Source organism: Paroedura picta, chromosome 16 (genome assembly GCF_049243985.1).
Source record: "Paroedura picta isolate Pp20150507F chromosome 16, Ppicta_v3.0, whole genome shotgun sequence".
In the NCBI taxonomy this organism is placed as follows: Eukaryota; Metazoa; Chordata; class Lepidosauria; order Squamata; family Gekkonidae; genus Paroedura; species Paroedura picta.
Window position 1 is genome coordinate 3,079,234 of NC_135384.1, and position 27,989 is coordinate 3,107,222.

Here is a 27,989-nt window from a genome sequence, read left to right on the forward strand (position 1 = left end):
GGAGGACTCTGGGGCAACTCAGGGCAGGCTGGAAGGGGGCCAGAGAAAATTGACCATTGATGATCAATAGAATTTCTTTCCTGGGGTGGGGGGGAGGGAGGGTCCTGCCTACTGCTCTTTAGTTGGTGAGCTTGTGGCGGTCTGCTGCCCCCTTCTGTTGCCTTCTCTCCAAACTTCATGCAGCCAACTAAGGGTTTTTGTCTGAGCTCGGCCAGGATGTCCATCACTGTGTCTCTTGCACAGTAATATACAGCCGTGTCCTCCACTTGCAGGCTGCTCATTTGCAGGTAGAAATTGGAGCCGGACTTTGAGGCTGTGAATCGCCCTTGGATGGCGGGGGAATAAAATTGGTTGCCAGAGCGAGAATCGTAGTAGTTAACGAGCCATTCCAGCCCTTTCCCCGGCTTCTTTCGGACCCAGGCTGTCCAGGTGCTGCTAAGTGTGAACCCGGAGGTGGCACAGGTGAGCCGATGAGATTCTCCAGGTTTTTTCTGCGCAGCTTCTGACTGGGTCAGAACCACCTGTGAGGAGACACCTGGTTGGAGGAGAAAAGCAGAAGTTGGCAAAAAAAAATTTAAAAAATCCCACCATGATTATCATATAAAATCCAAATGAAGTGGCAAAGGGAATGAAAATGCCTCTTGACATACATGAGAAGGCAGCCAGGGCAAGGAGTATGGGCAGTAAGGATGGCATCACGGGAGCAATGATATTTCTCCGATGAGCCATTTGTGCTGCAGCGGGAGAGTGAGAGGCAATGGGGGCTGAAGGGTTTAAATAAAAGGCGGAAGGGCTCTTAGCTTTGCATAATCGGAACTAATAATATTTTAGGCCCTTCAAGTCACATCCCAGCAAGAGGCTTTTAAAGCCACTGAGAATCTGAGGGGGTTCACTATTGCCTTCCTCTACAGCTACTGTCTTGGTGGTCTCCCATCCATACATTGATGCTGGTTGGCTTCCAGGATCTGATGTTATTGGGCTATAACATGCAATCTCCCCCCCTCATAGTATTAGTAGAGGATCTCCTACTGACTCCAAGAAGGGGAGGAGCTCCATTGCCCTGCGATGTGTGGCTTGTCTTATTGGTTCCAAGCATCAGGGACAAACTTCTCCGCATGTTCCTCTTTCTGGTCCATGTTGTCATTTTGTCCTGACAGGTTCATCATTGGGGTGGGACACTTCTTCTATGGCTATCCTGATGGTTGGGTCCTGAAATCAATAGCGCCTCTCAGGACCCATCAGGGAAGCCCCAGCTCATCCAGGCTTCATGGTGTATATTTTTGGAGATGAAAGTTCACCCACGTTTGTAGCTTTTGTATTCCTGTTTCCCTTGCTGTGCCATTCTTCTTTGGCCATCAGATGGAAGGTCCCACAAAACACTTATGCACGCTACATTAAATTTTACAACATTCCCATCAAGTGTGAAAGTGGGCAGCCTGTCTCTGACCTGTGACAGGTGGTGGGATACCAGAAGGAAACGTTGTATGCGTATGACCTGTCAACAGAAGGTCAGAAAAAAGAAATCGTTGGATGGAGGGGACGGTGCATGAAGTTCATGCCTGTTTCATGTCAAGGATCTACATGACAGCCATCTGCTTGGAGGGGGATGAGCTGGCCAGCAGGAAGTGATTTTGCGAACTCCTAGGTCCCTTCTGCCAGATCAGGAGGTTGGGAGATACCAAGCTGAGCTTCAATCTATGTGGCACAGCAAGAAAGGACAAAATGAATGAGGGTAGCAGGTATTTATGCTCAAGAAGTTTTTTGAGGGGTCACAATGTGTGCCTGTTCTCCTATTAAAGCCACACAATATCAGGCCATTTTTACAGCTCCTCTCCCTTGAAGCTTAATCTTCAAGATGAGAGTTCTGTGACTTGCCACATTCAGCCTGTGGGTTGCGGACACAATGCTAATAATTTCTTATGCATGAAGCTCCTGGAAATGTTGAGAACTTAGCCCACTGGACTCATGGAACCGGACAATTAGGGCATCAGAGTGCATAGACACTGCAAACGTGCTTCAAGGCCCATGAAATCCCACTCAGTATTTTGGGCTGCTAAGAAATCCTTATCAATCATTGCCTTTACTTAGGGGATCCTGGTTATTATTAAGGATTCTCTTGATGTTGTTTTTTGAAGGACCGTTTGGGACCTCTATTGGTTCAACTTATTTGTGTCCCTGGCACAGCAGGTCTAATCAGGTTTACTCTGCGGTTTACTCAGGCCCAATTGGAGGAAAGGGTCCTTCGATAGGACTTTTATGAAACAATTCTGGAGCAACCCAGGGCAGGCTGGAATTGGGCCAAGAATTAACAGCTGTCAACTATCAGTTGGGTTTTTTCCCGCTGCCTTCTGCTCTTCTGTTGGTTAGCTTGTGGCTGTTTGGTGCCCCCTTCTGTCGCCTTCTCCCCAAACTTCATGCAGCCACTAAGGGTTTCTGTTTGAGTTCTGCTATCATCCTTCTCACTGTGTCTCTTGCACAGTAATACACGGCCGTGTCTTCGGGTTTCAGGTTGTTCATCTGCAGCTTCAGCAGGCTGCTGGAATCGTCCCTGGAGACGGTGAAGCGTCCCCTCACCGAATCCGAGTAATAAATGGGAGAGGAGTATGTACTTATATAGGCCACCCATTCCAAACCCTTTCCTGGAGCCTGTCTCACCCAGTTCATTCTGTAACCTCCAAAGTTATACCCAGACGCTCGGCAGGAGAGAAGGATGGAGCCTCCAGGCCTTTTAACATCCCCTCCAGACTCTACCAGCTGGACTTCAGATTGAACACCTGGAAAAAAAAACAGACACTTTAAAGGCCAGTTGCTCACGAACACCCCGTATCTCACAAGTCTTGGTATTTAAAAGAAGACGATTTACCTTGGAATACAGTAAGAAAGAACAAATTGAACCAAAGTATCATTTTCCCCTCTGCTCTGTTGTTTTGATAAATATCGCCTGGAGAGTGGGTGAGCGCACAAAGGCTGTCCCTCTGGGTGCTGCTGAGATGGGGAGGGCGTGCGAATGCTTTAAGGAGGAAGCAGGCCCTGCATTTGCATATGCCTCAGAATAAAAGCACAAATAGACAGCCCCGGGGTCCCTTGTACCTCTTTATCCATGCATCCTGGGAGGACATCATACATTTATTATTATTTATTTATCAGATGGTGTGTGTCGTGTAGCCAGGAGATCCTAGGAGATTCCAGGCTTGCTTGGCAGCAAGACAAGGAACTTTCAGACATGATTTTGTCACTTCCTGCCTCCATATCATGACCCCCATTCTCCTTTGAGTCCGCCCATCCAAATACTACCCAGGGTCCATCCGGCTAAGCTTCTGAGATCTGTTGAGCTCAGGCTTGCCTGGGCTATCCAGGTCAGGGTTGACAACGTCCTCCCTTAACATATATGAAGCCACACCATTTTGGGTTTTAAGTGTGCGAAAAGAAGGCAGATTAATTTTAAGATTGAGGCAAAAATAAGATGCAAAGAGAGCAGCTCAGGGATGGTCGCCTGAGCTCAGTTTCAAAGCCAATGGAATGAGGTGAATGACAACAAAAGCAAAGATCGAGTATATTCAGTATGGTTTACTCCCAGGAAAATGTCCTTCATGCGTTACTGCAACTGGGCCGTCCTAAACAGGCACACCATTTTCAGCCCATTGAAATGAAACGCCTTGGGAGGAGGAATGTGATCCATCAAGTGTTGTTACACCCCTCCAATTTATTCCATTCCCTAGTCTGAAGATTAAAATGCTTGGAGGACCCTCTCCTGATCTACAGATGGTTTTTGTTTGGCTGCCAATTCATTTCCTCTCTCTGTGTCTCTCGCACAGTAATACACGGCCGTGTCTTCGGGTTTCAGGTTGTTCATCTGCAGCTTCAGCAGGCTGCTGGAATCAGCCCTGGAGACGGTGAAGCGTCCCCTCACCGAATCCGAGTAATAAATGGGAGAGGAGGATGTGCCTATGTAGGCCACCCATTCCAAACCCTTTCCAGGAGCCTGTCTCACCCAGGCAAAGTAGTAGCTCCCAAAGGTGAACCCGGAGGTTCGACAGGAGAGAAGGACGGAGTCTCCAGGCCTTTTAACATCCCCTCCGGATTCCACCAGCTGGATCTCCGATTGAACACCTGGAAAGAACGGACACTTGAAAGAGACCCGTTGCCCATGAGTGCCCCATATTTCCCAAGTCAGTATTTAAAGGAAAACAATTTACCTTGGAATACAGTGAAAAAGAGGACATGGAGCCAAAAAATCATTTTTTCTACTGTTTTGATAAATATCGACTGGAAAATGGGTGAGTGCACAAAGGTTGTCCCTCTGGGTGCTGCTGGGTCAGGGCGAGTGTCCGAATGCTTTAAGGAGGAAGCCGGCCCTGCATTTGCATATGCCTCAGAATAAAAGCACAAACAGAGAGCTCTGGGGCCACCTCTGCCTCTTTATCCACTCATCATATCATATGGCAAGATATCATAACACAATCAGGATTTGTCCTCTCTTTTTATGACATTGATGGAAATGGTTCTGGGCTGGATCCAACCATCTTGGAGGGATGAGCACAAACCTCAGAAACGGTTATGGGATCTCAAGTTATAAACTACAGTTACAAATTTCGAAAACAACAGGATTAGATCAATGAACAATCCTATTCACCCTTTTCTTTTTGACAATGGGCTAACCGGTAGGGATGGGCATGCACCGGTCCCCAAGTCAACATTTGGCATGAACCAAAGTTCAAGGAAAGTGCCTTCCCCGAACATTCACTGGATTTTGGTCCAATTCGGTTTGGCTGTTTGGACTACTTAAATTTGTCCATACGTCAGCCGTTAGGTTTAAATGTCTCTGGGCCATGTAACCTGTTCAGGTGAGGGGAAGCAAAAAAGGGTGAAAGGGGTCTGAACTGAGTGGTTCAATTTGGGAAAATTCTGACTCAGTTCAGGGCACGGTTCACGGGCTGTCTGGAACCCAAAAGTGAACCAGAATGTTTCGTTTTGTGCCCATCCCTACACCATGGTTGGACCTTTTCCAGCAGCATCATAAAAAGAGATAATGTACACATGTTCTTAACTCGAATCCTGATTTTATCGTTATATCCTGCCATATATCCAGGTAGGATGTGGTACATCTTCCCCCTGCTTTACCATGACTTACAAATTGACCTTGGAAACAGCGGGGAACGATTTAATTAATGAATATTTTAAGTGTTCTAAACCATCCAGTTTGCATATTAGTAACTGGGGGGAAGGGATTCCTATTTTTTAGCACGCCCCCCCCCCCAGAGCTTAGAGCTGCATAAGAGGTTCACAGACTTTAAGAGAAAACTGTGGCAAAGTCCCCTGAGCTGTCAAGAGGTTGAAAGACTGGTCTGATGGCAGTTTTCTGACACATGGCGGAGGAAATGACCAGCCTCACCACTGAAACCGCAACTTGGAAATTCATTTCATTTTCCTTCTTTCAGGGATGGTTACGTTTTGCCTTCGTTAGAGTGCTTCTGCCCCCTTGTGAGAATAAGGGAGTGTTTCAAGGTCTTGTTATGTGAAATGAGAATTGAGAAATCATAGAGTGGGAAGGGGCCATACAGGCCACATAGTCTAGTCCCCTGCTCAGTGCAGGATCAGCCTCAAGCATCCAGGAGAAGGATCCGTCCAGGCACTGCTTGAAGAGCACCAATGAAGGGGGACTCGCCACCTCCTTAGGTAGCCGATTCCACTGCTGAACTACTATTTATTTATTTATTTATTTCATTATTATATATTTAATACATTATTATTTTATTTTATTTATTTCATTATTATTTCGATTTTTAGCCCGCCGCTCCCAGCTGGCTCGCGGCGGGTTACATAACTCCAGTAATCATAATACAATAAAACATAGTAAAAAAATAAAACAGGTAACCCCATTAAACCCCCATTTCCAGACGGCGAACCCCTGCAGTATTGTACTCCTGACAAGGCCGGAGCAAAGGAAAGCAAAGAAACAACTTAGCCAGGCGTACCCCGGGAATAATCCCATTCTTAAATTAATGTCATCAAGAATCCCATAGGATTCCATCAAGCCTATAACCCCCTCACAAGAAGCTACCCACAGGCTCAGTTGTTTCCTGAGTCGAGGCGTTGCCTTACGGAGGCCCAAGAAGAATAAGCAGTCCCCAAAGGCTCTGCTATTTTTTAAAAGTATTTTTAAGAAGCCATTTGCAGGGTGATCAATTTGAATCTCTAGCTTCTGAGTCTGGAGATGGGTTGTTGTCATCCCATAATTCCCCTTGTTTTCCTTGTACTGAACTCAGGAGACCTGTGGTGAGATGGCCGGGTGGGAGTAGGGGGACAAAGACAATTTCAAAGCCTAAATTATCCCAAAGTTATTATCACACACACACACCGTGGACACAATTAGTCACATCACTATAATTTGTTCATCTGATCAAAAACTCTGATCTGGTACCAGGAAACAGCCCATCAACAAGACTGAACGCGGTTATAAAATAGCCCTCCTTTTTCACAGAGAACCAGGAGAGGATCCTTGGTAGGACACTGTGAATATGATGCCTCCTGTTTTGGAACTGGAAGGCACATGGCTGATAGATTTCTCTTTCCGGAATTGATTCTGTTTGCTGCTGCCATTCCAGGTCTCCTGTAATGTGGCAGATGGAATGGCCAGAGGAGAGATGTGTCTCTGCTTGGATGGTGGGGTTCTTCCTGTTACCTCATATCATATCCAGAGGATGTACCATGAAATGCCTTAGGAATGAAGCCATCCCCATTCCACACAGATGGTTCCAGTCAGGAGACCTCCTTGTGGGTGGGATAGCTTCCCAGATTATTTATGAAGTTCACTCACTCTCTTTTGAGGCACAACCTTCTTTGATAGACCCGTTTGGAGTTCCACAGTAAGTTTTCCCCTCCACTCTCCATCTCATGCACTCTCGCAATGGTTTATAGAAGTACCTGTCCCATATCTTTCTCTACTGCTCTTACAGCTGGGTTTAATGGTTAAGATTGGCAGCTTCAAATCTGGTGAGCCGGGTTTGATTCCCCACTCCTCCTTCACATGCAGCCGGTTGGGTGACCTTGGGCTGGTCACATCTCTGATTGTGTTTTCTGCACAGAGGGGTTATTGAAGCATGTTAGATTAATCTATATAGAAACGCGGAATGATGTTAGATTGGATATTTAGACTATAAGAAGATATCTTAATGCATTTTAATATGATAAATGTAAGACTGATGAACAGTATTTAATAAGATTTTTGTATGTCTGGAATTTCTATTGCTTTTTTCCTCTCTTTTTCTTTCCCTTTTTTGTGTTATTTTAAACTTTTCCTTTTTTTATCATTTTTGCTCTTTTCAATGTAATTTAAAACTTGTAATAAAAAATGTACTAGATGACCCATGAAGCCCCTTCCAACTCTATTATTCTCTGATTCTATGAAAGATCACAAGACAAACTGCAATTTTTGAGAAGTTTAACCAGATGGAAAGGACCTCCAAAAACGAATGCCATAGGACCAGGATTGCTAACTTGGAAAACAATTCAGGTAGTGAAGCATGTGAAAGATCTCTACCAGAAATTCTGGGGACATGCAGCCAATCAGATTAGACAACATAGAACTTTGGCCACTGGTCTGATTTAGCATAATGGAGCTTCATATGCTCACCAGCGCTCAGAATCAACACTGGGGAAACCCTGAAATTCTATGTTCTTTTGGTGTCCTTCCAGAAGAGCTGCCTGGTCATTGTGTGGTGTAGGATGCTGGCCTCAGTGGACCACAGGTCTCACCAAGCAGGCCATTTCTCAAGCTTTTATCTTCTGGATTATAGATGGCTTCCTGCCACAGTAAAACTAATGGTTTATATTTGTTTATTTTTTTCACTTTCTTCATGTACTATGGGCCAGAGAGCAGATTATTACAAACACGAAGAAATCAATTTAATGTGTAGTTAAGTGTATTCTGAAATACACCAAGACGAGAAAAGAACATATGAAGTTATGATGTCTAAACTTTATTTACAGAACGGTGATGAAGTTCTATCAGCACCTGCTGGCCTTGGCATTTGCTGTCTATGAGATCAATGAGAATTCCAAGATTTTGCCCAATGTCACTCTTGGGTTCCACATCTATGACAGCTACTATGATTCGAAGATGACCTATCGTACCACTATAGACCTGCTCTTCCATTCAGACAGATTCCTCCCAAACTACAAATGCGGTACTCAGACAAATGTTCTCGCCACCATTGGGGGACTTGAGGCCGACGTGTCCTCTCATATGGCAGACATCTTGGGAGTCTACAAAATCCCTCAGGTAGGAGAATTATTATTATGGATAGGTAAAAAAAAAAAGCCTTCTAGAGAGCCAGTTTGGTGTAGTGGTTAGGAGTGCGGACTTCTAATCTGGCATGCCAGGTTTGATTCTGTGCTCCCCCACATGCAGCCAGCTGGGTGACCTTGGGCTCGCCTCGGCACTGGTAAAACTGTTCTGACCGAGCAGTGATATCAGGGCTCTCTCAGCCTCACCCATCCCACAGGGTGTCTGTTGTGGGGAGAGGAATGGGAAGGCGACTGTAAGCCGCTTTGAGCCTCCTTCAGGTAGGGAAAAGCGGCATATAAGAACCAACTCTTCTTCTTCTTCTTCTTCTTCTTCTTCTTCTTCTTCTTCTTCTTCTTCTTCTTCTTCTTCTTCTTCTTCTTCTTCTTCTTCTTCTTCTTCTTCTTCTTCTACTTCTTCTTCTACTTCTACTTCTTCTTCTTCTACTTCTACTTCTACTTCTTCTTCTTCTTCTTCTTCTTCTTCTTCTTCTTCTTCTTCTTCTCCTTCAGTGTGAAGAAGAAGTTGCAAAGAGGCGTTGCTTCATACAGGAAAAGTGGGGGAGGAAAGTGTGATATCACCTAGGGATTTTTTAGCATGTATCGAACTAGGATATTTTATCACAACGTGAAAACAAGTAGCAACGAGAGAACGGGATTTTAACCCTTCCTTCAGTAAAATTTCATGCCACGCATATGCAAAAATACAAAATATACCTCCACACTTATCCGTAAAATCCTCGTTCATTTTTAGCTCACGTATGGCTCCTTTGCCCTCGAGAAGCAGGATACAGCCAAGATCTCCACCTTTTATCGCATGGTTCCAAATGAAGCCTATCAGTATGCCGGGATTATCCAGTTGCTTCTCCACTTTGGATGGGTGTGGGTTGGGCTCCTTACAGCAGATGATGAGAGCGGGCTACATTTCTTGAAGACCCTGGAGCTACTGCTTGCCCAGAATGGAATCTGTTTGGCCTCCAGGGGCAGAATCCCAAACCAAGGCAAATGGGATAATTTAGACGACATCAGTGCTTTAGTCTCAAATGTGTACCAGTCTTTCACAGACAGCAGAGCCAACGCATTTATTCTTTATGGAGGATCTATGACCATGATAGCAATGAATAATAAGATATTTCTGGGAGATCCAACCTATAGGGAAAATGCCATGTTTAGGAAGGTATGGATTTTGACAGCCCAAATTGATTTTGCGTTATCTGGGCTCCAAAGGAGCTGGGATTTTGACCTCTTCCATGGCGCCATTTCCTTTAGCATCCACTCTCGTGAGGTTCTTGACTTCCAGAAATTCCTTCATAGCATACAACCTAAATCGAAAAAAGGAGATGGTTTCCTGAAGGACTTCTGGGAACAAGCGTTTGACTGCACATTTCCAGACCCTTGGGGGTCGGTGGAGATGGAGGACACGTGTACTGGGGAGGAGAGGCTGGAGAGTCTTCCTTCGTCCGTTTTTGAAATGCAAATGACAGGTCACAGCTACAGTATCTATAATGCTGTGTATGCTGTTGCACATGCTTTGAATGTCATGTCTACATCCAGGCTGAATCCTGGAACAAAAGATGGACGAAAAAGCATTGACCTTCAAGAAGCCCATCCTTGGCAGGTAATCTCTCCACCACAAAATACCTTTATTCAGATACTTTTAGGACGTATCCAAGCCAAACCACCCAGCCCTTCAATTTAAACGGGCTGGATCAGTAGTGACTGAATCATGATCTGGCCAGTTTAAATGCCTTCCCCCACTTTCTCTCAGGCACGACTGTCGTTAACGGTATTTAAAGGGATTGACATGTCTGCAATTATCAGCTGTTTGGTGGGCTCTCTTCCCCCCCTCCAAACGAGAGAAAGCTTTGGGGTCTGTCATTATCAAATAGGCACAAAGGAAAGAACAGGTACCTTCACCTGGAAACAACTTTTTGTTTCTTTCCCTCGTCCCTACAGCTTCACTCGTTTTTCCAAGGCCTTTCATTTAACAACTCGGCTGGAGAAACAGTGTCCTTAAACGGGAATAAAGAAGTGGGGGCTGGATTCGATATACTGAACCTGGTGACATTGCCAAATAAGTCCTTCGTCAGAGTCAAAGTCGGAAGGGTGGATCCTAGTGCTCCTGCATGGTTCATCATCCATGGAGATCTATTTGTGTGGCAGGCAGCTTTTAACCAGGTATGGGTTCTAGGGTGTTCCTTCAGGATGGTTGGCCTGGGAGTTATTGAAAGCGTACAGAGACAGTAGTTAGGATCGCCAAAAAAAAAATCATATTTCTGCTTAAAAGTATGCCTTTTAGCTATCGGAGTAGGAGGAAGCTGCATTGGAAAGGGGGACCGGGTTATCAGAAATTGCAAAATGGACTCTAATCATGGAAATAATGATCCATTCAGATACATAGTTCATTTATTTCAGTACCTCTTGATTACAACTGCAAATCAGAATTTGAGCGGAACTGGAAGGGTGTCAAATATCCCTGTTTATTTTCTTGCATAGATCCCACCCCGTTCTGTGTGTAACGACTATTGTCGTCCTGGCTATTACAAGAAGAAGAAGGAAGGCGAGGGATTTTGCTGCTACCATTGTGTTGCCTGCCCAGAAGGGAAGATTTCAAACCAGATAGGTACAGGATGTAGCCTACTGGTTCCCCAGTACTCTTGGTTAATGGAAATTAAAATGTATATAACATGATTTCCCATGTTTACAATACAATACAATACAAAACCTTCCAAAAAGAGGGAATTCTGCTCTACTGTAATATGTGATCAGGGCCACAGCCTTCCTCTTGGGCAGAACTAAAGAATCAGGATCCCCATCGCTTAAAGATCTACAGAGTTCTTCACTTATCAGAGACAGACAAGGTAATCTTTATGCAATTATTAATTGTTACTGGGATGGCTACTCTTAATTTTTGTTTCTCCCTAGATATGGATGATTGCATCAGTTGCCCAGACGCTTATTATCCAAGCAAAGACCAAAGCGATTGCTTTCCTAAAGTTACAAGCTTCCTGTCTTTCGAAGAACATTTAGGGATCAGTCTGTTGTCAGCTATCATTTTTCTCTCCAAGATCACAGTGTTCGTGTTTGCAGCTTTCATTAAGCACAACAAAACCGCCATCGTCAAAGCCAACAACCGGAGTATCACCTACACTCTTCTCATCTCTCTTCTGCTCTGTTTCCTATGTCCTTTGCTCTTTCTTGGGAAACCAAATGAGGTGACCTGCTTCCTTCGACAATCTACTTTTTGCATCATCTCAGTGACTGTGTCTTGTGTCTTGGCCAAAACCACCACAGTGGTAGTAGCTTTCATGGCCACCAAACCAGGGTCCAGCATGAGGAAGTGGGTGGGGAAAAGACTAGCCATCTCCATTGTGCTTTCATGCTCCTTGATTCAAGTGGTCATTTGTACGATCTGGCTAGGAATTTGGCCCCCTGTCCCAGATTTTGACACAAAGTCATTGACTAAAGAGATTGTTGTAGGATGTAATGAAGGATCTACCATCATGTTTTATATTGTCCTAGGCTACATGGGACTTCTATCCATAATCAGCCTGACTGTGGCCTTCTTTGCCAGGAAGTTACCAGATAATTTTAATGAATCTAAGCACATTACCTTCAGTATGCTTGTGTTTTGTAGTGTCTGGGTATGTTTTGTTCTGACCTACCTGAGCTCTAAAGGTAAATCCATGGTAGCCATGGAGATTTTCTCTATCTTGGCCTCCAGTGCTGGATTATTAGCTTGTATCTTCTTTCCAAAATTGTACATTATTTTGTTGAGGCCCCAGCTGAACAACAGGGATCTGCTATCAAGAAGGAAGAATTAAAGTGTCTAAGATTCCTACAATATTTATTTATTCTCATGGAAAGAACATGGAAGGCATGAGTGTGTACTGTTTTCCTTGTTTTGGTCATGAGAGTTCAGGCAGCTTCTCTAATAAGGTATAGTCTACCCACTCTGACTTGAATTTTTTTTCTTAGTCACAGCTGGAATTAATTGATACTACTCATGGTTTGTAGGTCAGAACAGAGGAAGAAAGAAAACTAATGAAGCATATTTCGTAGATCATGCCATTGCATGTCCAAAGTAACAAAACCAACAAATTAATAGGAATAAAATATGCTTGCATGCTTATTCATGATTTTCACTCATCACATTTGTTTATAGTGATGAACTCAACTGAGTGACTGAGGACAGTTGCTGTAGTTGCCTTCCCCATAAGTATGTGTCCTAGCATCCTTGCATAGTGATGGTCTGAAAAGTTTGTGACACTTCCCCAGTCAATCCACACAGACGTTGTAAACCTGGCAACTAGAGGGAATGTTGGAAGAGAAAAATGGGAGTAGATGAATGATGTGGGCTATGTTGCTATGTAATTTCTGGGGAAAGTCTGAAAATGATGCGTGGTAGTTCTTGCAATGGCCAGGGATTCCTAGAACTGCCTTCTGCCACTTCTGGATTTCTTGAGATGTGATCTAGTGGTACTGGGTGATGTTACCATTAGAAAAAAAAAAGGAAGGGGACTAGATCCGAACCAGCCTTATGGTTTGTTGAGTTTTATATCTGAAGAAGTATGCATGCGCATGAAAGCTTATATTTTGAATAAAACTTTGTTGGTCTTAAAGTTGCCCCTGGATTCAAACTTGGTTCTCCGGCTTCACACCAACCTGGTGACCTGCATGAATCTAGCCAGAAGTTTTGTTACACACTTTTGTGAAAGACATGCTACTCTAGGTTAGAGGCCTATTTGCATACAACTGCCTGCCCTCTCAGATATTGCCTTGTCAACATCCCATAAAAGGTAAAGGTAAAGGTATCTCCTGTGCAAGCACCGGGTCATGTCTGACCCTTGGGGTGACGCCCTCTAGCGTTTTCATGGCAGACTCAATATGGGGTGGTTTGCCAGTGCCTTCCCCAGTCATTACTGTTTACCCCCCAGCAAGCAAGCTGGGTACTCATCTTACCAACTTCAGAAGGATGGAAGGCTGAGTCAACCTTGAGCCGGCTGCTGGGATTGAACTTCCAGGCGCATGGGCAGAGCCTCAGACTGAATGTCTGCTGCCTTACCACTCTGCACCACAAGGGGCTCTCAACATCACATAAAGCGGTCCACTAAAAATATGGCAGGTGATGCACTGCAAATGTTCATTTTGTTTATTTATCTGAAGTATGGCGGAGGATCCTTGCGGGTCACTCTAAAAGATTCAAGATCTGGACACTTAGAAAGGAGAAGGGGAAAGGTCAGGATGAATTAGATTGTCTTAATGAAAAGGCACAATGTGGAGCAGCTGAAATCACAAAGTCCAAGAACATGGTCCTTTCATGCAGAAGATAGAAGGGGGTGATAGAGAGACAAAATGAATAGTGTAGCTATCTATCTATCTATCTATCTATCTATCTATCTATCTATCTATCTATCTATCTATCTATCTATCTATCTATCTATCTATCTATCTATCTATCTATCTATCTATCTATCTATCATTCCCCCCCATACCTCTATTATAAACCTAAGTATACCTACAAGCAAGTTAGGTCCACTGAATTCCCTTGGGCTCACTTCTGAGGCACCACTCCTTAGTGATGTGTGCCTTCTCAATGAATCATACAATTCTTCAAGAATCAAATTATTGGCTTCATGTTAAGCCTTTCCTGTGTGTGTTTGTTCACCGTGGAATTCTGGGAGTGGGAGGTGATTTGACATATTATGGAACACAGGACATTTGGGCGGCCAGTTATGGGGTGAGAAACATGTTTGTGACCATCTTTGCCAATAACAGCCCAGACACTGCCGGGACAATGAGCTCCTACGGGAATTATACCCATCACTATAATTTGAACATCTCAGCAATATTCCCAAGAACTTTCAAAAACAGCCTGAAGGCTCTATGCATAGTTGGGATGTTGTATTAAAACAAGTCACTTGGCTTAGTGAATCTGTCAGCTTGATCTCTGACGTCCCGCTTTGCTGACGGCCAGACGTGTGAGGGGCGTGACGGCACTCTCTGCTGGTGTTCTCTGCCCTGCAGTTCTTACCCAGCTGGAAACAAAGCCATGGAGGCAGATTCTAGCATTCACCTTTCAAAAGTGTATTGATAGATCTATCCTCTACGCAAAGAAGGTGGACTCAGTCAAGGTGAAGACAGGGCAAGGCGAGGCTGCATCCAGACCAGGGTGGCGATCCAGATGTTGGGCCAACTGCTGTTTCTGCTGATCCTCTCTTGCATGGCCCAACGAGCGGATACAATGAAGTGCCACATGAAAGATTTCCTCCCTGTTCCTCATGAGTTCTTTCAGCCAGGAGACCTCCTGATCGGTGGAATGACTTCTCTGATCTTTTATGAGATTCGAGTGCTGGAATTTGATGAATATCCTTCTCCCAATATATTAGAAATGCCACAGTAAGGAAAGGACCGTCCGCGTCCTGCTTCTTATGACTTGAAAGAACATTTCAGCTTGACCCAGCTAAGCCATTCTTCTTTACCATCTCTTTCTGAATCTTATTTGTTCTTCTGGGTTTGGGATGGTTAGGGGCTATCTGGAGACTGAAGGGGAGATTGCGTGCATTGTTTCACATGTGATCTCTTTGAATGTAGTCAGATTCGTCGATGTCTTGAATGTATAGTGTTGAAAAACATTTTAAAAAGTTTTATTTGAAAAAAGTCAACTTTCAAATGTGTCTGAAATAACATGCGAAGATGTTGAAAAGCTGTGATATAACCAGAGGCAAATGTGAGACACTCGTTTTCTAGAAGAAAATATTGTACAGTAAGGAGTTTCTGTGGTCAAGGACAGTAGGAATGTAAGCAATGCCCATTGAAATGTTAACTATCACAAACCTCAGTTTGTTACTTGTATTGTGATATAGACAATTATGTGTTCTACTGAGGCCCATAACTCTGAATCATTTCAAACCAGAATTGTTTTTCGGTAACTTGGTGGCATGTTATAGAATTCTCCTTTAAACAATATTTGAATTCCTTTTCAAGTATGCTGACAAAGTTCTACCAACACCTCTTGGCTGTGGCGTTTGCTGTCCGGGAGATCAACAACAACCCCAAGATCTTACCCAACATCACTCTTGGATTCCACATCTGCGACAGCTACTACAATGAAAAGATGACCTACCGTTCCATTCTGGAGCTGCTCTATAAATCTCATAGATATTTTCCCAACTACGACTGTGACACCCACAAAACGCTAACAGCCATCATCGGAGGACTTGGCTCTGATGTCTCCTTCCACATGGCCAATATTTTAAGTCTCTTCAAAATTCCACAAGTAAGAACTGTGCATGGAAGAATGAGAGATTTAATGATGGGAGATCTCGTGTGTATCAGATGGAGGGAGATGTGTGATTGATCAAAAATAAAATCTCAACTTTTGCGCCAAAGAACCAGTTGAAATGGGAACAGTCTCCAAGGCATTAGGGTGAGAGTAATGTGGCAGTCTTTCAGAAAATCCTTGCTCCATGACCATTGCCATGAAAGTGTCTCTTATTACCGCAACCAGATAGGACTCAACCGGAGCATCCTAGAGCTGAACTCTTGTCCATGCTGAAAATTCCTCCTGCAAGTCTTCTTTGCATAAACAGGGACAGAATCACCAAAGCTCCTTCTGAGTCACCTCTAAAATATCTGCACATTTCCTTCTAGCTCACATACGGGCCATTTGCCCAAGAGGAGGATGAGGTGACCCAGTTGCATTCCTTTTACTCCATGGTCCCAAAAGAAGACCAGCAGTACATGGGGATTATTTGGCTGCTCCAGTATTTTGGATGGACGTGGATTGGGCTTTTTGTTGTGAATGATGACAGCGGGGAGCATTTCTTGCAGACGCTGGAGCCGCGGCTTGCCCAAAATGGAATTTGTTTGGCCTTCGCCAAAAGAATCAATAACCAGTTCTACTGGCAAGGCCTGCAAGACATTTGGGAGTCAGTTTCGAGCACGTTTCAGCTCTTTGCCAGCAGCAAAGCAAAGACAGTTATCCTCTATGGGGAATCCAGGACTATTATCACGTTGTTCGTCTTTGCAGCGATGGGAGGTTTTGATAGGAACAAAGATGGGGCATTAAGAAAGGTGTGGGTTACAACAGCACAAGCAGAATTCGCAATGACCAGCATCATCGTGGACTGGGATATGGCCTATCTCCATGGTGTCATTTCCTTCACGGTTCACACTGAAGAGCTCCCAGGCTTCCAGACGTTTCTTCAAGATATCAAACCCGACTGGACGAAACAAGACAGTTTTTTAAAGGAATTCTGGGAGCAAGCGTTCATCTGCTCTTTTCTAAATTCCAGTGACCACCTGGACACCTACGAAGCATGTACCAGGGAGGAGAGGCTGGCAACTCTTCCGGGGCCTGTTTTCGAAATGCCCATGCTTGGCCACAGCTATAGTATCTATAATGCTGCCTATGCCATAGCCCATGCTCTGCATGCCTTTTATGTATCCCGATACAAACAGAGATCATTGGTAGGAGAGAAAAGACTTGACCTTCAAGGCGTCCAACCTTGGCAGGTAACCTATGGCTCAAGGAAGCACGTTATGTCTCATGCCACAGAAGATTTGTTTGTTGTGCCTGGACAGGGCAGATGCAGGTGGAGGAACAGAGATTTTGAAAGAGAACGTGGGATGAAAATTCTGCTTCCTTATGACTCCTTCACTTGTCTTCCATGCAGCTCCACTCACTCCTACGACACGTTTCGTTTAACAACTCAGCTGGACAAACAATCTCCTTTAACGAGAAGATGGAAATCAGTACTGGCTTCGACATTACAAACCTGGTGATTTTCTCAAATAGGTCTTTGCAAAGAGTGAAAGTTGGAAAGGTGAACACCGATGCTCCGGAAGGAGAAAAATTCATCATTCACGAGGATCTAATTGTGTGGCAGAGAGGTTTTAACCAGGTGTTTATTTATTGGCTTCCTTTAACAGGGGGGTTGGACTAGATGGCCTGCATGGCCCCTTCCCACTCTATGGTTCTATGATTCTATAGCAGCTCTGTACAGTCCTCAGTTCCACTGCCCGTCAGTTCACTGGAGAGTTGATGTTCTTTCATTGCAAATCTCAAAGGTTTAATTGCATTTATATATTTATTGATTTCTAAGTTAATTTCTAGGCCGGGAGTGGGCTTGAGGGGGTTTACAACAACTCTTTTAAATATTTAAAACCATACTTCATAAAAATATTATAAACATCAATATAATTCATAAGGTGCTTCACCATTTTGCCATAGGTCTTGCTAGCAATTTTATTTCAGCAGTAGGGGGAAGGGAGAAGACTAAGGTAGGGGGATTTAAAGAGGGGAGGAAGGAAGTCCCAAGCACCTCTGAACCAGCCTGGCCTCCACCACGGGCCTGGTGAAAGAACAACATTTAAAGACCCTACAGAACTTTGGCAGCTCTACCAGGGCTCTGATCAATATTAAAAAGGCCCTGGTTCTGGTCAAGGCCATCTGGATCTCTCTGGGGCCAGGGCTCAACAGGGAATATATTGGGACTTATACTACAACAGGTGAGCATCTATTCTAATGTGTCCTGTCCCAATCGCCTCATGTTTTTGATAGGTGGTGCCCATTTCCATTTGCAATGACTACTGCCTGCCTGGCTATCAGAAGAAAAAGAAGGAAGGAGAGAAGTTTTGCTGCTATGATTGCATCCTGTGCCCGGAAGGACAGATTTCAAGCCAAAAGGGTAAGGTGCAACCTTAAAACAACGTAATGTTACACTTCAAGGTCTTTAGATGGGCGTGACTCTGCTTCGGATGACGCTGGTAGTACACCCCACTTTCCAACATACTGGTAATACTGATGACCAAGAACCAAACTCGCTATGCAAAACATGTTAGCACAGTGTCTCATCCCGCCAGAAATTTATGGTAATTTGTGCACAAGTCCAAGAACCCAGAATGTTTCTGTGCTGTCAGTTGAACCATTAAACCCTGAATCATAAAGGTCTTGTAATAAAATCATGCACACGCATTTAAGATTCTAGGCTAAATGGATACAGGGGCAATAGCATAAAGAAGCATATACAGGGGTAGTCAAACTGTGGCCTTCCAGATGTCCATGGACTACAATTCCCAGGAGCCCCTGCCAGCGAACGCTGGCAGGGGGCTCCTGGGAATTGTAGTCCATGGACATCTGGAGGGCCGCAGTTTGACTACCCCTGATATAGGAAGTGCATTCGATTTCACTTATGTTCATGGGAACTGGCATTAAGGTCTGGAATTGCGTTGAAGCCATTTCCTTTTTCCTTTTCAGACTTGGACGACTGCATCCGATGCCCAGAAGATCAATATCCAAACTCAGGCCAGGATCAATGTATTCTCAAAGCGATAAGCTTCCTGTCTGTTGAAGAACCTCTGGGGATCAGTTTAGCTTCTATTGCCATCGCCTTTTCCCTGCTCACAGTCCTGGTGCTTGGGATATTCATAAGGCATAGATCCAGCCCCATTGTCAAAGCCAACAATCGAGACATCACCTATGGTCTCCTGGTCTCTCTCCAGCTTTGCTTCCTCTGTCCCTTGCTCTTTCTCGGAAGACCTAGAACGGTGACCTGCTTCCTCCAACAGTCAGCGTTCGGCGTCATCTTCACCATGGCTGTTTCGTGCATCTTGGCCAAAACTGTCACAGTGATTGTTGCTTTCATGGTCACCAAACCCAGGTCTAAGATGAGAAAATGGGTGGGGAAAAGACTGACCAACGCCATTGTCCTTGCCTGCTCCATTATCCAAATGTGTATTTGTGCATTGTGGCTAGGGACCACTCCCCCTTACCCAGATTTAGATGCCAAGTCAATGACGAGACAGATAATAGTACAATGCAATGAGGGATCTTTTCTCATGTTTTATATTGTTCTCGGCTACATGGGCCTTTTGTCCATTGTGAGTTTGACGGTGGCTTTTCTAGCCAGGAAGTTGCCTGACAGTTTCAATGAAGCCAAGTTCATCACCTTCAGCATGCTGATCTTTTGCAGTGTTTGGATGTGTTTTGTTCCATCCTACCTGAGCACCAAAGGGAAATCCATGGTGGCCGTGGAGATCTTCTCCATCTTGACCTCCAGTGCTGGACTACTGGCTTGTATCTTTTCCCCCAAATGTTACATTATTCTGCTGAGGCCTGAGTTAAACAGGAGGGAACAACTCGTAAGGAGAAAGCATTAGTTGCCCTATTATCTATGTTCCTTCTATATTGCCTATAGCAGCCCTTTTCAACCTTTTGGCCATGGAAGTGCCCCTGAAATATTTTTTTCAGCTCTCAAGGAGGCCCAGAATCAGGCAAGAACTGAAAAGGCCGGAAGTGGTCATACCTGAGGAGGACCTGGGTGGGGAGGGTAGAGAGGAAGCAGTCTGAGGCAGGAGTAGCCATTCGGACTCTGCCCCCTTTCCCTGGCATGGTAAACATTTGACAACATCACCCCCAGGTCAATGGATATGCCCAGTTCCCTGCTTTCTAGGCAATCCTAGGAACAGCTAGTGGTTGAGCCCATTAAGGCTGGATATGGGGGAAAGGCCAGGGAGTCCCCGGGGAGCTCTCAGGGAGCTCTTTTTGTTAACACTTTTTGGTTCCTGCACCCTTCTATTTTCATCTGTCAGTTTCAGTTGAATCACACTGCGGAGCTGCGAAAGGGAGAGGAAGGTTTTGATTTTTTACCATGATTCAAATTCACTTCCTCTCACTGTGAGTCTCTCGCACAGTAATACATGGCCGTGTCCTCAGACCTCACGCTGTTGATTTCCAGATACAGCCTGTTGGAAGGGTTGTCCCTGGAGAGCCCGAAGTGTTCCTGCGCCACATATACCTCACTTGAACTTGGACTTATCTGTCCGATCCATTCCAGACCCTTCCCGGGCGCCTGCCTCACCCAGCTCATCCAGTAGCTGCTGAAATCAAACCCAGAGGCTTGACAGGAGAGGCGGAGGGACTGCCCGGAATTTACGACCTTCTCCCCAGATTCCAGCAGCCGGATCTCTGACCGTATACCTAGGAAGAGAATCATTAAGCCTTCTGCACCCCGTTCCCTAGAACAGCACCATCCTCCTCTTATTCCCTTTTATCCAGAAGTCGAACATTTACCTGTAAACATTGCCAAAAGAAAAACATATCGAAGTGAATATGTCATTTCCCCCAATCAGGATGCTTTGAGAGGAGCTGGAAGAACCCTTGTCAGACACCAAGTTTGTGTCTCTGGATGTAGCTGAGACAGGCAGCTCATTTATGCAAGGAGCCGGCCTTGCATTTACATATAGCCCGGGATAAAAATACGTGGAGACAGCATTTGGGTAAAGGAGGAAGCCCTTCTGACAGATGATGCAGGTCACGTCCGACCAACCACAACTGGCTAATGGTCACTCCAGCCAAGGGGCTTTCAGAGCAAGTGAGAAGCAGAGGGGATTTGCTATCACCTTCCTCCTCAGAGTCTTCCTGCACTGACATTGTTTAGCTTCTGAGATTGAGTGAGCTCAAGCTATTCCAAGTTGTGTGTCCTCCCAGCACCATTCATGCCTCTCAGTTCTCACCTTCTTCAAGGAGGAAGTAAACAAAAGGACACAAGAGAAGCCATGTTGGATCGGGACAATGGTCCATCCAGTCCGACACTGTGTGTCACGCAATGGCCAAAATGCAGATGACATCAGGAGGTAACCCAGTAGGGCCAGAACTCCAGAAGCCCTCCTGCTCCCCCCCCCCAGCAACAAGAAAACAGGGCTTCACTGCCCCAGACAAAAGAACATAAGAGAAGCTAGGTTGGATCAGGCCAGTGTCCCATTCAGTCTAACATCATGGCTGAAAAAACAGGTGTTTTCCAGGAGGTCCACCAGCAGGGCCAGACCTCCAGACCTCCAGAAGCCCCCCCCCCCAGTCTTGCCCCCCTCCAAGCACCGAGAAGACAGAGCATCCCTGCCCCAGACAGGGTTCCATCTATACTGTGTGGCTGAGATGGACTTCTGCATCTGTTTCTCCAATCTCTTCTTGAAGCTGCTGATACATGAAGTCTTTACCACTTCTTGCAGGAGTGGAAGTTTCCTCTTGAAACCTCTGGAGAAGGAAGATCCAAAATGAAAAAAAGGATTTTTCTTCTCTTTCTAGAATCCTTCACAGTACTGCATGTATTTCTGGTATCGTGATGATTATTGGTATTGCCCCTCCACACACACACACACACACACACACACACACATAATGACGTTGCCTTCTAATGAATGCTGGTCTTGAAGGATTGTGCTGCCCCCTACTGGAAGAGAACTACAATAGTTACAGATGACCAGATTTTTTCCATTGTCTGCTGGGCCGCATTTGGGCATTTGGGAATATGAGTTTGAGTATTCCTGAAAATTCCCAGATCCCTTTTCCACACCATGTTTAACCCCCCCCTCAAAAAAAAAAAAAAACCACAGAGAGCCAATGTGTCTGAAGAATCCAATTTTCTTTGAGATTGGAAATTGGTATTGCATTCCTGTGCAGAATTTAAGTTTTGTTGCCTGTTGTAGGATTGTGGAATGAAGGAGGAGGGGGAGAACATGGGGCATATGGAAGAGCTGAGCATGAGGACGCCTTTCTCATGGGAGGGGGAGGGAAGGAGGGGGAGGGAGGTTAGTGACGATGGAAGGGACATGCCCAAACACTCAAAATGGTGGGCACCATGAAACCCTGAATGAAAGCATTATGGCTTCTCACCCCAATATGGAAATCAAATGGCAATCTGCAGCCTGGACAATTAGGGGAAGAAAGCCCAAATGTAGAAATCGGAAATGGTCTGGGATTCGGGGAGTGATCCTGCGCCTGAAAACAGGGAGTCCTTGTGAAATGAGGACTAGGTGAGTCCTCAGTGCGGAAATGGTCCAGGACTTCTCATCTTCCAGCAAATGGATTCAAGGCTTGTACTGCCTTCGGACACCCTAGACATGGTGCGTGTAGAAGTGTTAGTGTGTGTATGTTAGTGTAACGTGTTTCTGCCTTTTAGAATCAATGAAAACAAGCTCAACTGAGTTAATATGAAGGGTGTGTGTTTGTGTGTGTGTGAATTTCCTCATTTAGCCTCTTTCAGCTCAGCCTCGTTCTGGAAAGCGGCCAAAGACCGAGGAGGGTTTTTGCCTGGATTGCCACTCACTTCCTCTCACGGTGCATCTCTCGCACAGTAATACAGGGCTGTGTCTTCAGGCTTCAGGCTGTCCATCTGCAGACGCATCACGCTGGAAGGGTTGTTCCTGGAGACGGTGAAGCGCCCTCGCACCGAGCTGGCATAGTACTGGCTGCTCCCATCACTGGTTATAGTTGCCACCCAGTCCAGCCCCTTCCCAGGAGCCTGTCTGATCCAGTACATCCAGTGGCTGCTGAAGGTGAACCCGGAGGCTTGGCAGGAGAGCTGGAGGGACTCTCTGGGTCTTCTGACATCTCCTCCTGACTCCACCAGCTGGACTTCTGAGAGGACACCTGGAAAGAAGGACTAAATTTTAAAGAGGCCTGCTTCACATATACATGTTGAAGTTATTGTTTGTTCTGTATAAAGGAAGCAGAAGTACCTCTGAGGGTTGCTGAAAGGAATATGATCTGAAGCCCCAACATCATCTCCCTCAGCTTCCTTTGACTGGAAATCCGCCTTGGAGGCTGCAGAAAACTTGTTTCTATGATTGTCTCTTGAACTGGCTTAGTGTCGATTTAAACAGGACAGGGCCTCTGCATTTGCATGCCGCTCCCTATAAAAGAGCCACACCCCAGAGCACTGTCAGTGGTGTGTCTCCTTGTGCACACACCGTGTGCCTGATTTGGAAGAACCATTCCTTACAGTGCACTGAGATCAACAAGACAAGCACCAGGAGTTCAAAGAATGTGTTGGGACAGCAGAGGTCTAAATTACGACCCTTGCATCCATAAACTATGATAACCCTGATGCAAGAAATCATTTATGGGACCACCGTTCATGCTGGGTTTCAACAACCACCAATAGATGGGTTGTGAAGAAGGGAAAAGTGAAGATGAAATGACCTTCCATGGTTCCCCCGTGCTGGAATAGACATGACAACTTTATTTCACCTCTTTAATCCTCCTCCAAATATGATAGGTAGGCAGGCAGGCAGGAACTATGATGCTACGAGTCATGGACTATACCCAAAGCAAACGAAACCAATAGGCAAAAAGTCATGTCTTCTAAATAATTTCGGAACCAGGACGGGGTCCCAGGTATTCAGTCCCGCTTTCTATTGCTTCTTCAGTGGTTGCAATTAGAGTCTTAATATAACATCATGCAACATCACCAGTACAGGTACAGGTACAGGATATCACATAGGCAACAATTCTTCAGTAAAGGGGTCACTTCTTCAGTTGTGCCAGAGTCATGGACTGGCATCTCAGAATCAGAACCGGAATATGTTGCTTATTTAGAAATGAAGGAGTTGCTAACTTGCTATTCGTGCATGGCTTTATACATGAGAAGCACATCCACCCCTCCATGTTCACCTTCCCTTGGTTGCGTCCCCATTTCCTGAATTTGCTTCCATGGTGGCACCTGACTTTGATCCTTTCATTGGTTATTTTAAGACTCATCCTTGACCAAAGGGCAGGTAGGCCTAGTCCCAGAAGGCCAGTTAATGTGTCCCTTCGTTCCCACATGGCTAGTCCTTGCAACAGGTGAGAAGGAACAGAAGTCTGGTACTCATCTTCCTGCAGGGAGTCCAATTCTACAGGCACGCAAAGAAGGTGCCCCCCATCCAACCTCCATTGTTTCCAATGTTGAGGGGGGGAAAGGCAAGAACAGAGAATATTTTTTGATTCCCTTCATTTTGGGCATGGTAATAATCCACTTCCTCTTGTGCAAACAAAGCAGAGATTACAAAGACAGCAGAAGACTCTCTGATCCAGGGGAACCTAAAACCCAAACCCAGCGCTCCCTGTGAGGCTTCCACCACCTGGAAAACGGTGTGTTTGTGAACTATTTTAATTGTCCAGGAAGGAAGAGGGTTTTTGGCCGGCTTCACAGGCACTTCCTCTCACTGTGTCTCTTGCACAGTAATACATGGCCGTGTCTTCTACTTTCAGGCTGTTCATTTGCAGATAGAGCATGTTGGAAGGGTTGTCCCTGGAGACGGTGAAGCGTCCTCGCACTGAGCCGGCATAGTACTGGTTGTTTCCATTGTAGCTGATACCTGCCACCCATTCCAGACCCTTGCCAGGAGCCTGCCTCACCCAGTGCATATCGTAGCTACTGAAGGTGAAGCCGGAGGCTCGACAGGAGAGGCGGAGGGACTCTCCGGGCCTTTTGACATCTCCTCCAGATTCCACCAGCTGGACCTCAGACAGGACACCTGGAAAGAAAGACATTTTAAAGAGGCCTGCTTCACATATACATCTTGAAGTTATTGTTTGTTCTGTATAAAGGAAGCAGAAGTACCACTGAGGGTTGCTGAAAGGAATATGATCTGAAGCCCCAGCATCATCTCCCTCAGCTTCCTTTGACTGGAAATCCGCCTTGGAGGCTGCAGAAAACTTGTTTCTGTGATTGTCTCTTGAACTGGCTTAGTGTCGATTTAAACAGGACAGGGCCTCTGCATTTGCATGCCGCTCCCTATAAAGGAGCCACACCCCAGGGCACTGGCAATGGTGTGCCTCCTTGTGCACACACCGTGCGCCTGATTTGGAAGAATTCTCTCTCCTAGTTTATTGGGGTCCAGAAGAAAAGCATCAGGTTTAAGGTTCGGGTTAGGTTTAAAGAATGTCCAGGGATAGCAGAGGTCTAAATTGGATGCTTATATCAATAAAATATGAGGACCTTGATGCAAGAAATCATTTATGGGATCTCCTTTCATACAGGTTTTCAACAACAACCAGTAGATGTATACCCACAAGGGGAAAGTTAAGATGAAATGACCTTCTGGGATACCCCTTGCTGAATGTCAATCGGGGAAATACATTTGGGCCTGACTGAGGCATTTTGTTGGTTTAGTAGCCATCATGCCACCTAAGCTCTTCTACTTTTTCTAGAAACCTCCATAGTAATGCATATATTTCTGGTACCATGTTTATTGGTATTCCCCTCTCCCCACAAACAAAATGATATTGTCTACATATGAATGGTGCTCTTGACAGATTGTAATGCCTCCTACTGGAAGAGAGCTGCAATAATTACAGCGGACCAGATTCCCCCCCCCCTCCACTGTCTACTGGGCTGTATTTGGGCATTTATATCTATTGAAATTCGTTTTAACCTAGTTTTCCAGCCTGTCAAGATCATCCTGTATCCTGTATCCTGATTCTGCCTTCTGCTGTGTTTGCTCCCCCTTCCGGTTTAGTAAAGGTAAAGGTAAAGGTATCCCCTGTGCAAGCACTGGGTCATGTCTGACCCTTGGGGTGACGCCCTCCAGCGTTTTCATGGCAGACTCAATACGGGGTGGTTTGCCAGTGCCTTCCCCAGTCATTACCGTTTACCCCCCAGCAAGCTGGGCACTCATTAAACTGGGTACCCAGTTTAGTATTATTGGCAAATTTATTAAGCACCCCCTATAATCCTGCATTCAGATCATTTATAAGTATGGTTTATTAGTAGACCATTTGGTCCATAGCAACGGTGAGAGGAATATTTTGGAGCTAATCTGTCAAGATTGTCCAGTGCTCTTCATTTTCGGTATTGCAAGTCCTTGTCTCCTCCTAAAACTGATCTCTAACTTTATTTCCCACCTGATTTTCCAGTGACATATGGGTGCTACAGTCAACCCTAGCTTCCCATACAAAGACATGTGTGACTTGTTGTGCATAGTCCGAAAAGCACCCAAATCAATGTCGATTCAGATACTGTTTGGACAAATCTGGTACAAATCACACCTCCCCATTAAATGGTTGGAATCAGTCTTGGTCATTTGCTGGATCACAATTCAAATGCAATTTGGCCATGTGGAGAGCAGGCAGTTTCAAGGGAACATCTCCCCCCTTTTTCTGTCTATTCAATGATCTGGAGGAGGGGGGGTGGGGTTTGAGGTCGAGGTGCCAAATTTTTAGCATCACTGAGGGAGCCTCTCCTCAAGAGATCCCCCCAAGTTTAAATATAAAATTGGACCAGGGGATCCAATTCCATGAGCACCCAAAGAAGGTGCTCTATCCAACCACCCCTGTTTCCAATGTCCAGAGGGAGAAAGAAAATGGAGGTGGGGGGGATTGAGATTCTTTTTTGATTCTCTTCATTTTGGGAACAGCGATGATTTGCTTCAGCAGAAGCAAACAAATCAGAGATTACAAAGACGGCAGAAGACTCTCTGACCAAAAGGAGCCTAAAACCCAAACCCAGCGCTCCCTGTGAAGCTTCCGCCACCTGGAAAATGGTGTGTTTGTGAACTATTAGAATTGTCCAGGAAGGAAGAGGGTTTTTGGCCGGCTTCACAGGCACTTCCTCTCACTGTGTGTCTAGCACAGTAATACACGGCCGTGTCTTCCACTTTCAGGCTGCCCATTTGCAGATAGAGCATGTTGGAAGGGTTGTCCCTGGAGATGGTAAAACGCCCTTGCACCGAGCTGGCATAAAATTTCTTGCTCGCATCGTAATATATTCGTGCAATCCATTCCAGACCCTTGCCGGGAGCCTGCCTCACCCAGCTCATGCCATAGTCCCCAAAGGTGAACCCGGAGGCTCGACAGGAGAGGCGGAGGGACTCTCCGGGCCTTTTGACATCTCCTCCAGACTCCACCAGCTGGACCTCAGACAGGACACCTGGAAAGAAAGGCATTTTTAAGAGGCCAGTTGCACATATACATCTCACCGCAATGATCTTCTCTGTGTGAATGAGCAGAAATTACCTCTGAGCGTTACTGAAAACAAAACAAATTGAAGCCACCCTATCATTCTCCCTTGATTTCTTAGGCTGGCAAACCGCCTGGGAAGGTACGAGTTGCGGAAGATTGTGCCTGTAGGACTGGCACAGGGTTGATTTAAACAGGAAACTGTGCCTGCATTTGCATACAACCCGGAATAAAAGAGCAACAATGCAACTTAACCGGCAACAGTTGTCACCTTGTGCCAGATCTGGAAGAGCCAATGCTTACCATAATATTGTAAATCCTAGCGGAGGAAAAATGTATTCAAGGAATGGGAATGTAGTTTTAAGTTAAGAATGACCTCGCCTTAAAACACAGAACCAAATACAGGATAAGTGGTGTACAAACTAAGAAGAGGCTTGCTGGGTCTGACCCATAGTCTACTTAGTCCTCACACAGTGGCCAACCAGTTCCTCCAGACAGCCATCAACAGAGTAGAAAGGCCAAGGCCTTCATTAGAAAATAAGAAGAGACCTGCTGGATCAGACCAGGGGTCCTTCTAGTCCAATATCCTGTCTCAGTGGCCAACCTGTCTCACACAACATCCTGTCTCACACAGTGGCCAACCAGTTCATCTGGAGGGCCAAGAACAGGGCAGAGAGGCTGAGGCCTTTCCCTACTGGGAGTAGTGGTTAAGAGCAGTGGCTTCTAATCTGGCGAGCTGGGTTTGATTCCCCACTCCTCCCCATGCAGCCAGCTGGGTGACCTTGGCCATCACCAGTTCTCTTGGAGCTGTCTGTGCCCCACCCACCTCACAGGGGCTCTGTTGTGGGGAGAGGAAGGGAAGGCGATTATAAGCTGCTTGGAGACTCCCTCTGGTAGAGAAAAACGGCATATAAGAACCAGATCTTCTCTTTTTCTTTTGAGGCTGTAGCTTGCCACTGGGATTTAGAGGTTGACTGCCTCTAAA

General features: G+C 45.5%; 2 protein-coding genes across 2 annotated transcripts; both read left to right on the forward strand.

Annotated features, from left to right (window-relative positions):
- Nucleotides 1-7,996: 7,996 nt before the first annotated feature.
- Nucleotides 7,997-12,107, forward strand: LOC143826528 (vomeronasal type-2 receptor 26-like). Its single transcript, XM_077315361.1, has 5 exons — nucleotides 7,997-8,281; nucleotides 9,038-9,901; nucleotides 10,240-10,461; nucleotides 10,780-10,906; nucleotides 11,209-12,107. Exons 1-5 carry the CDS (start codon nucleotides 7,997-7,999, stop codon nucleotides 12,105-12,107), a joined length of 2,397 nt encoding a protein of 798 aa, XP_077171476.1.
- A 2,420-nt stretch (nucleotides 12,108-14,527) lies between these two features.
- LOC143826529 (vomeronasal type-2 receptor 26-like) lies at nucleotides 14,528-19,446 on the forward strand. Its single transcript, XM_077315363.1, has 6 exons — nucleotides 14,528-14,682; nucleotides 15,271-15,562; nucleotides 15,937-16,800; nucleotides 16,962-17,111; nucleotides 17,849-17,975; nucleotides 18,545-19,446. The coding sequence occupies exons 1-6, from the start codon at nucleotides 14,528-14,530 to the stop codon at nucleotides 19,444-19,446; spliced, it is 2,490 nt and encodes an 829-aa protein (XP_077171478.1).
- The last annotated feature ends 8,543 nt before the right edge of the window (nucleotides 19,447-27,989 follow it).

Excerpts from the sequence above, each read along its gene's own strand:
- LOC143826529 (XM_077315363.1), top strand. The coding sequence starts at position 14,528 with ATGAAGTGCCACATGAAAGATTTCCTCCCTGTTCCTCATGAGTTCTTT. Across the intron at positions 16,801-16,961 it reads AAGGCGTCCAACCTTGGCAG|CTCCACTCACTCCTACGACA; the intron begins GTAACCTATGGC and ends TCTTCCATGCAG. Across the intron at positions 17,976-18,544 it reads ACAGATTTCAAGCCAAAAGG|ACTTGGACGACTGCATCCGA; the intron begins GTAAGGTGCAAC and ends TTTCCTTTTCAG.
- LOC143826528 (XM_077315361.1), top strand. The coding sequence starts at position 7,997 with ATGAAGTTCTATCAGCACCTGCTGGCCTTGGCATTTGCTGTCTATGAG. Across the intron at positions 9,902-10,239 it reads AAGAAGCCCATCCTTGGCAG|CTTCACTCGTTTTTCCAAGG; the intron begins GTAATCTCTCCA and ends TCGTCCCTACAG. Across the intron at positions 10,462-10,779 it reads GGCAGGCAGCTTTTAACCAG|ATCCCACCCCGTTCTGTGTG; the intron begins GTATGGGTTCTA and ends TTTCTTGCATAG.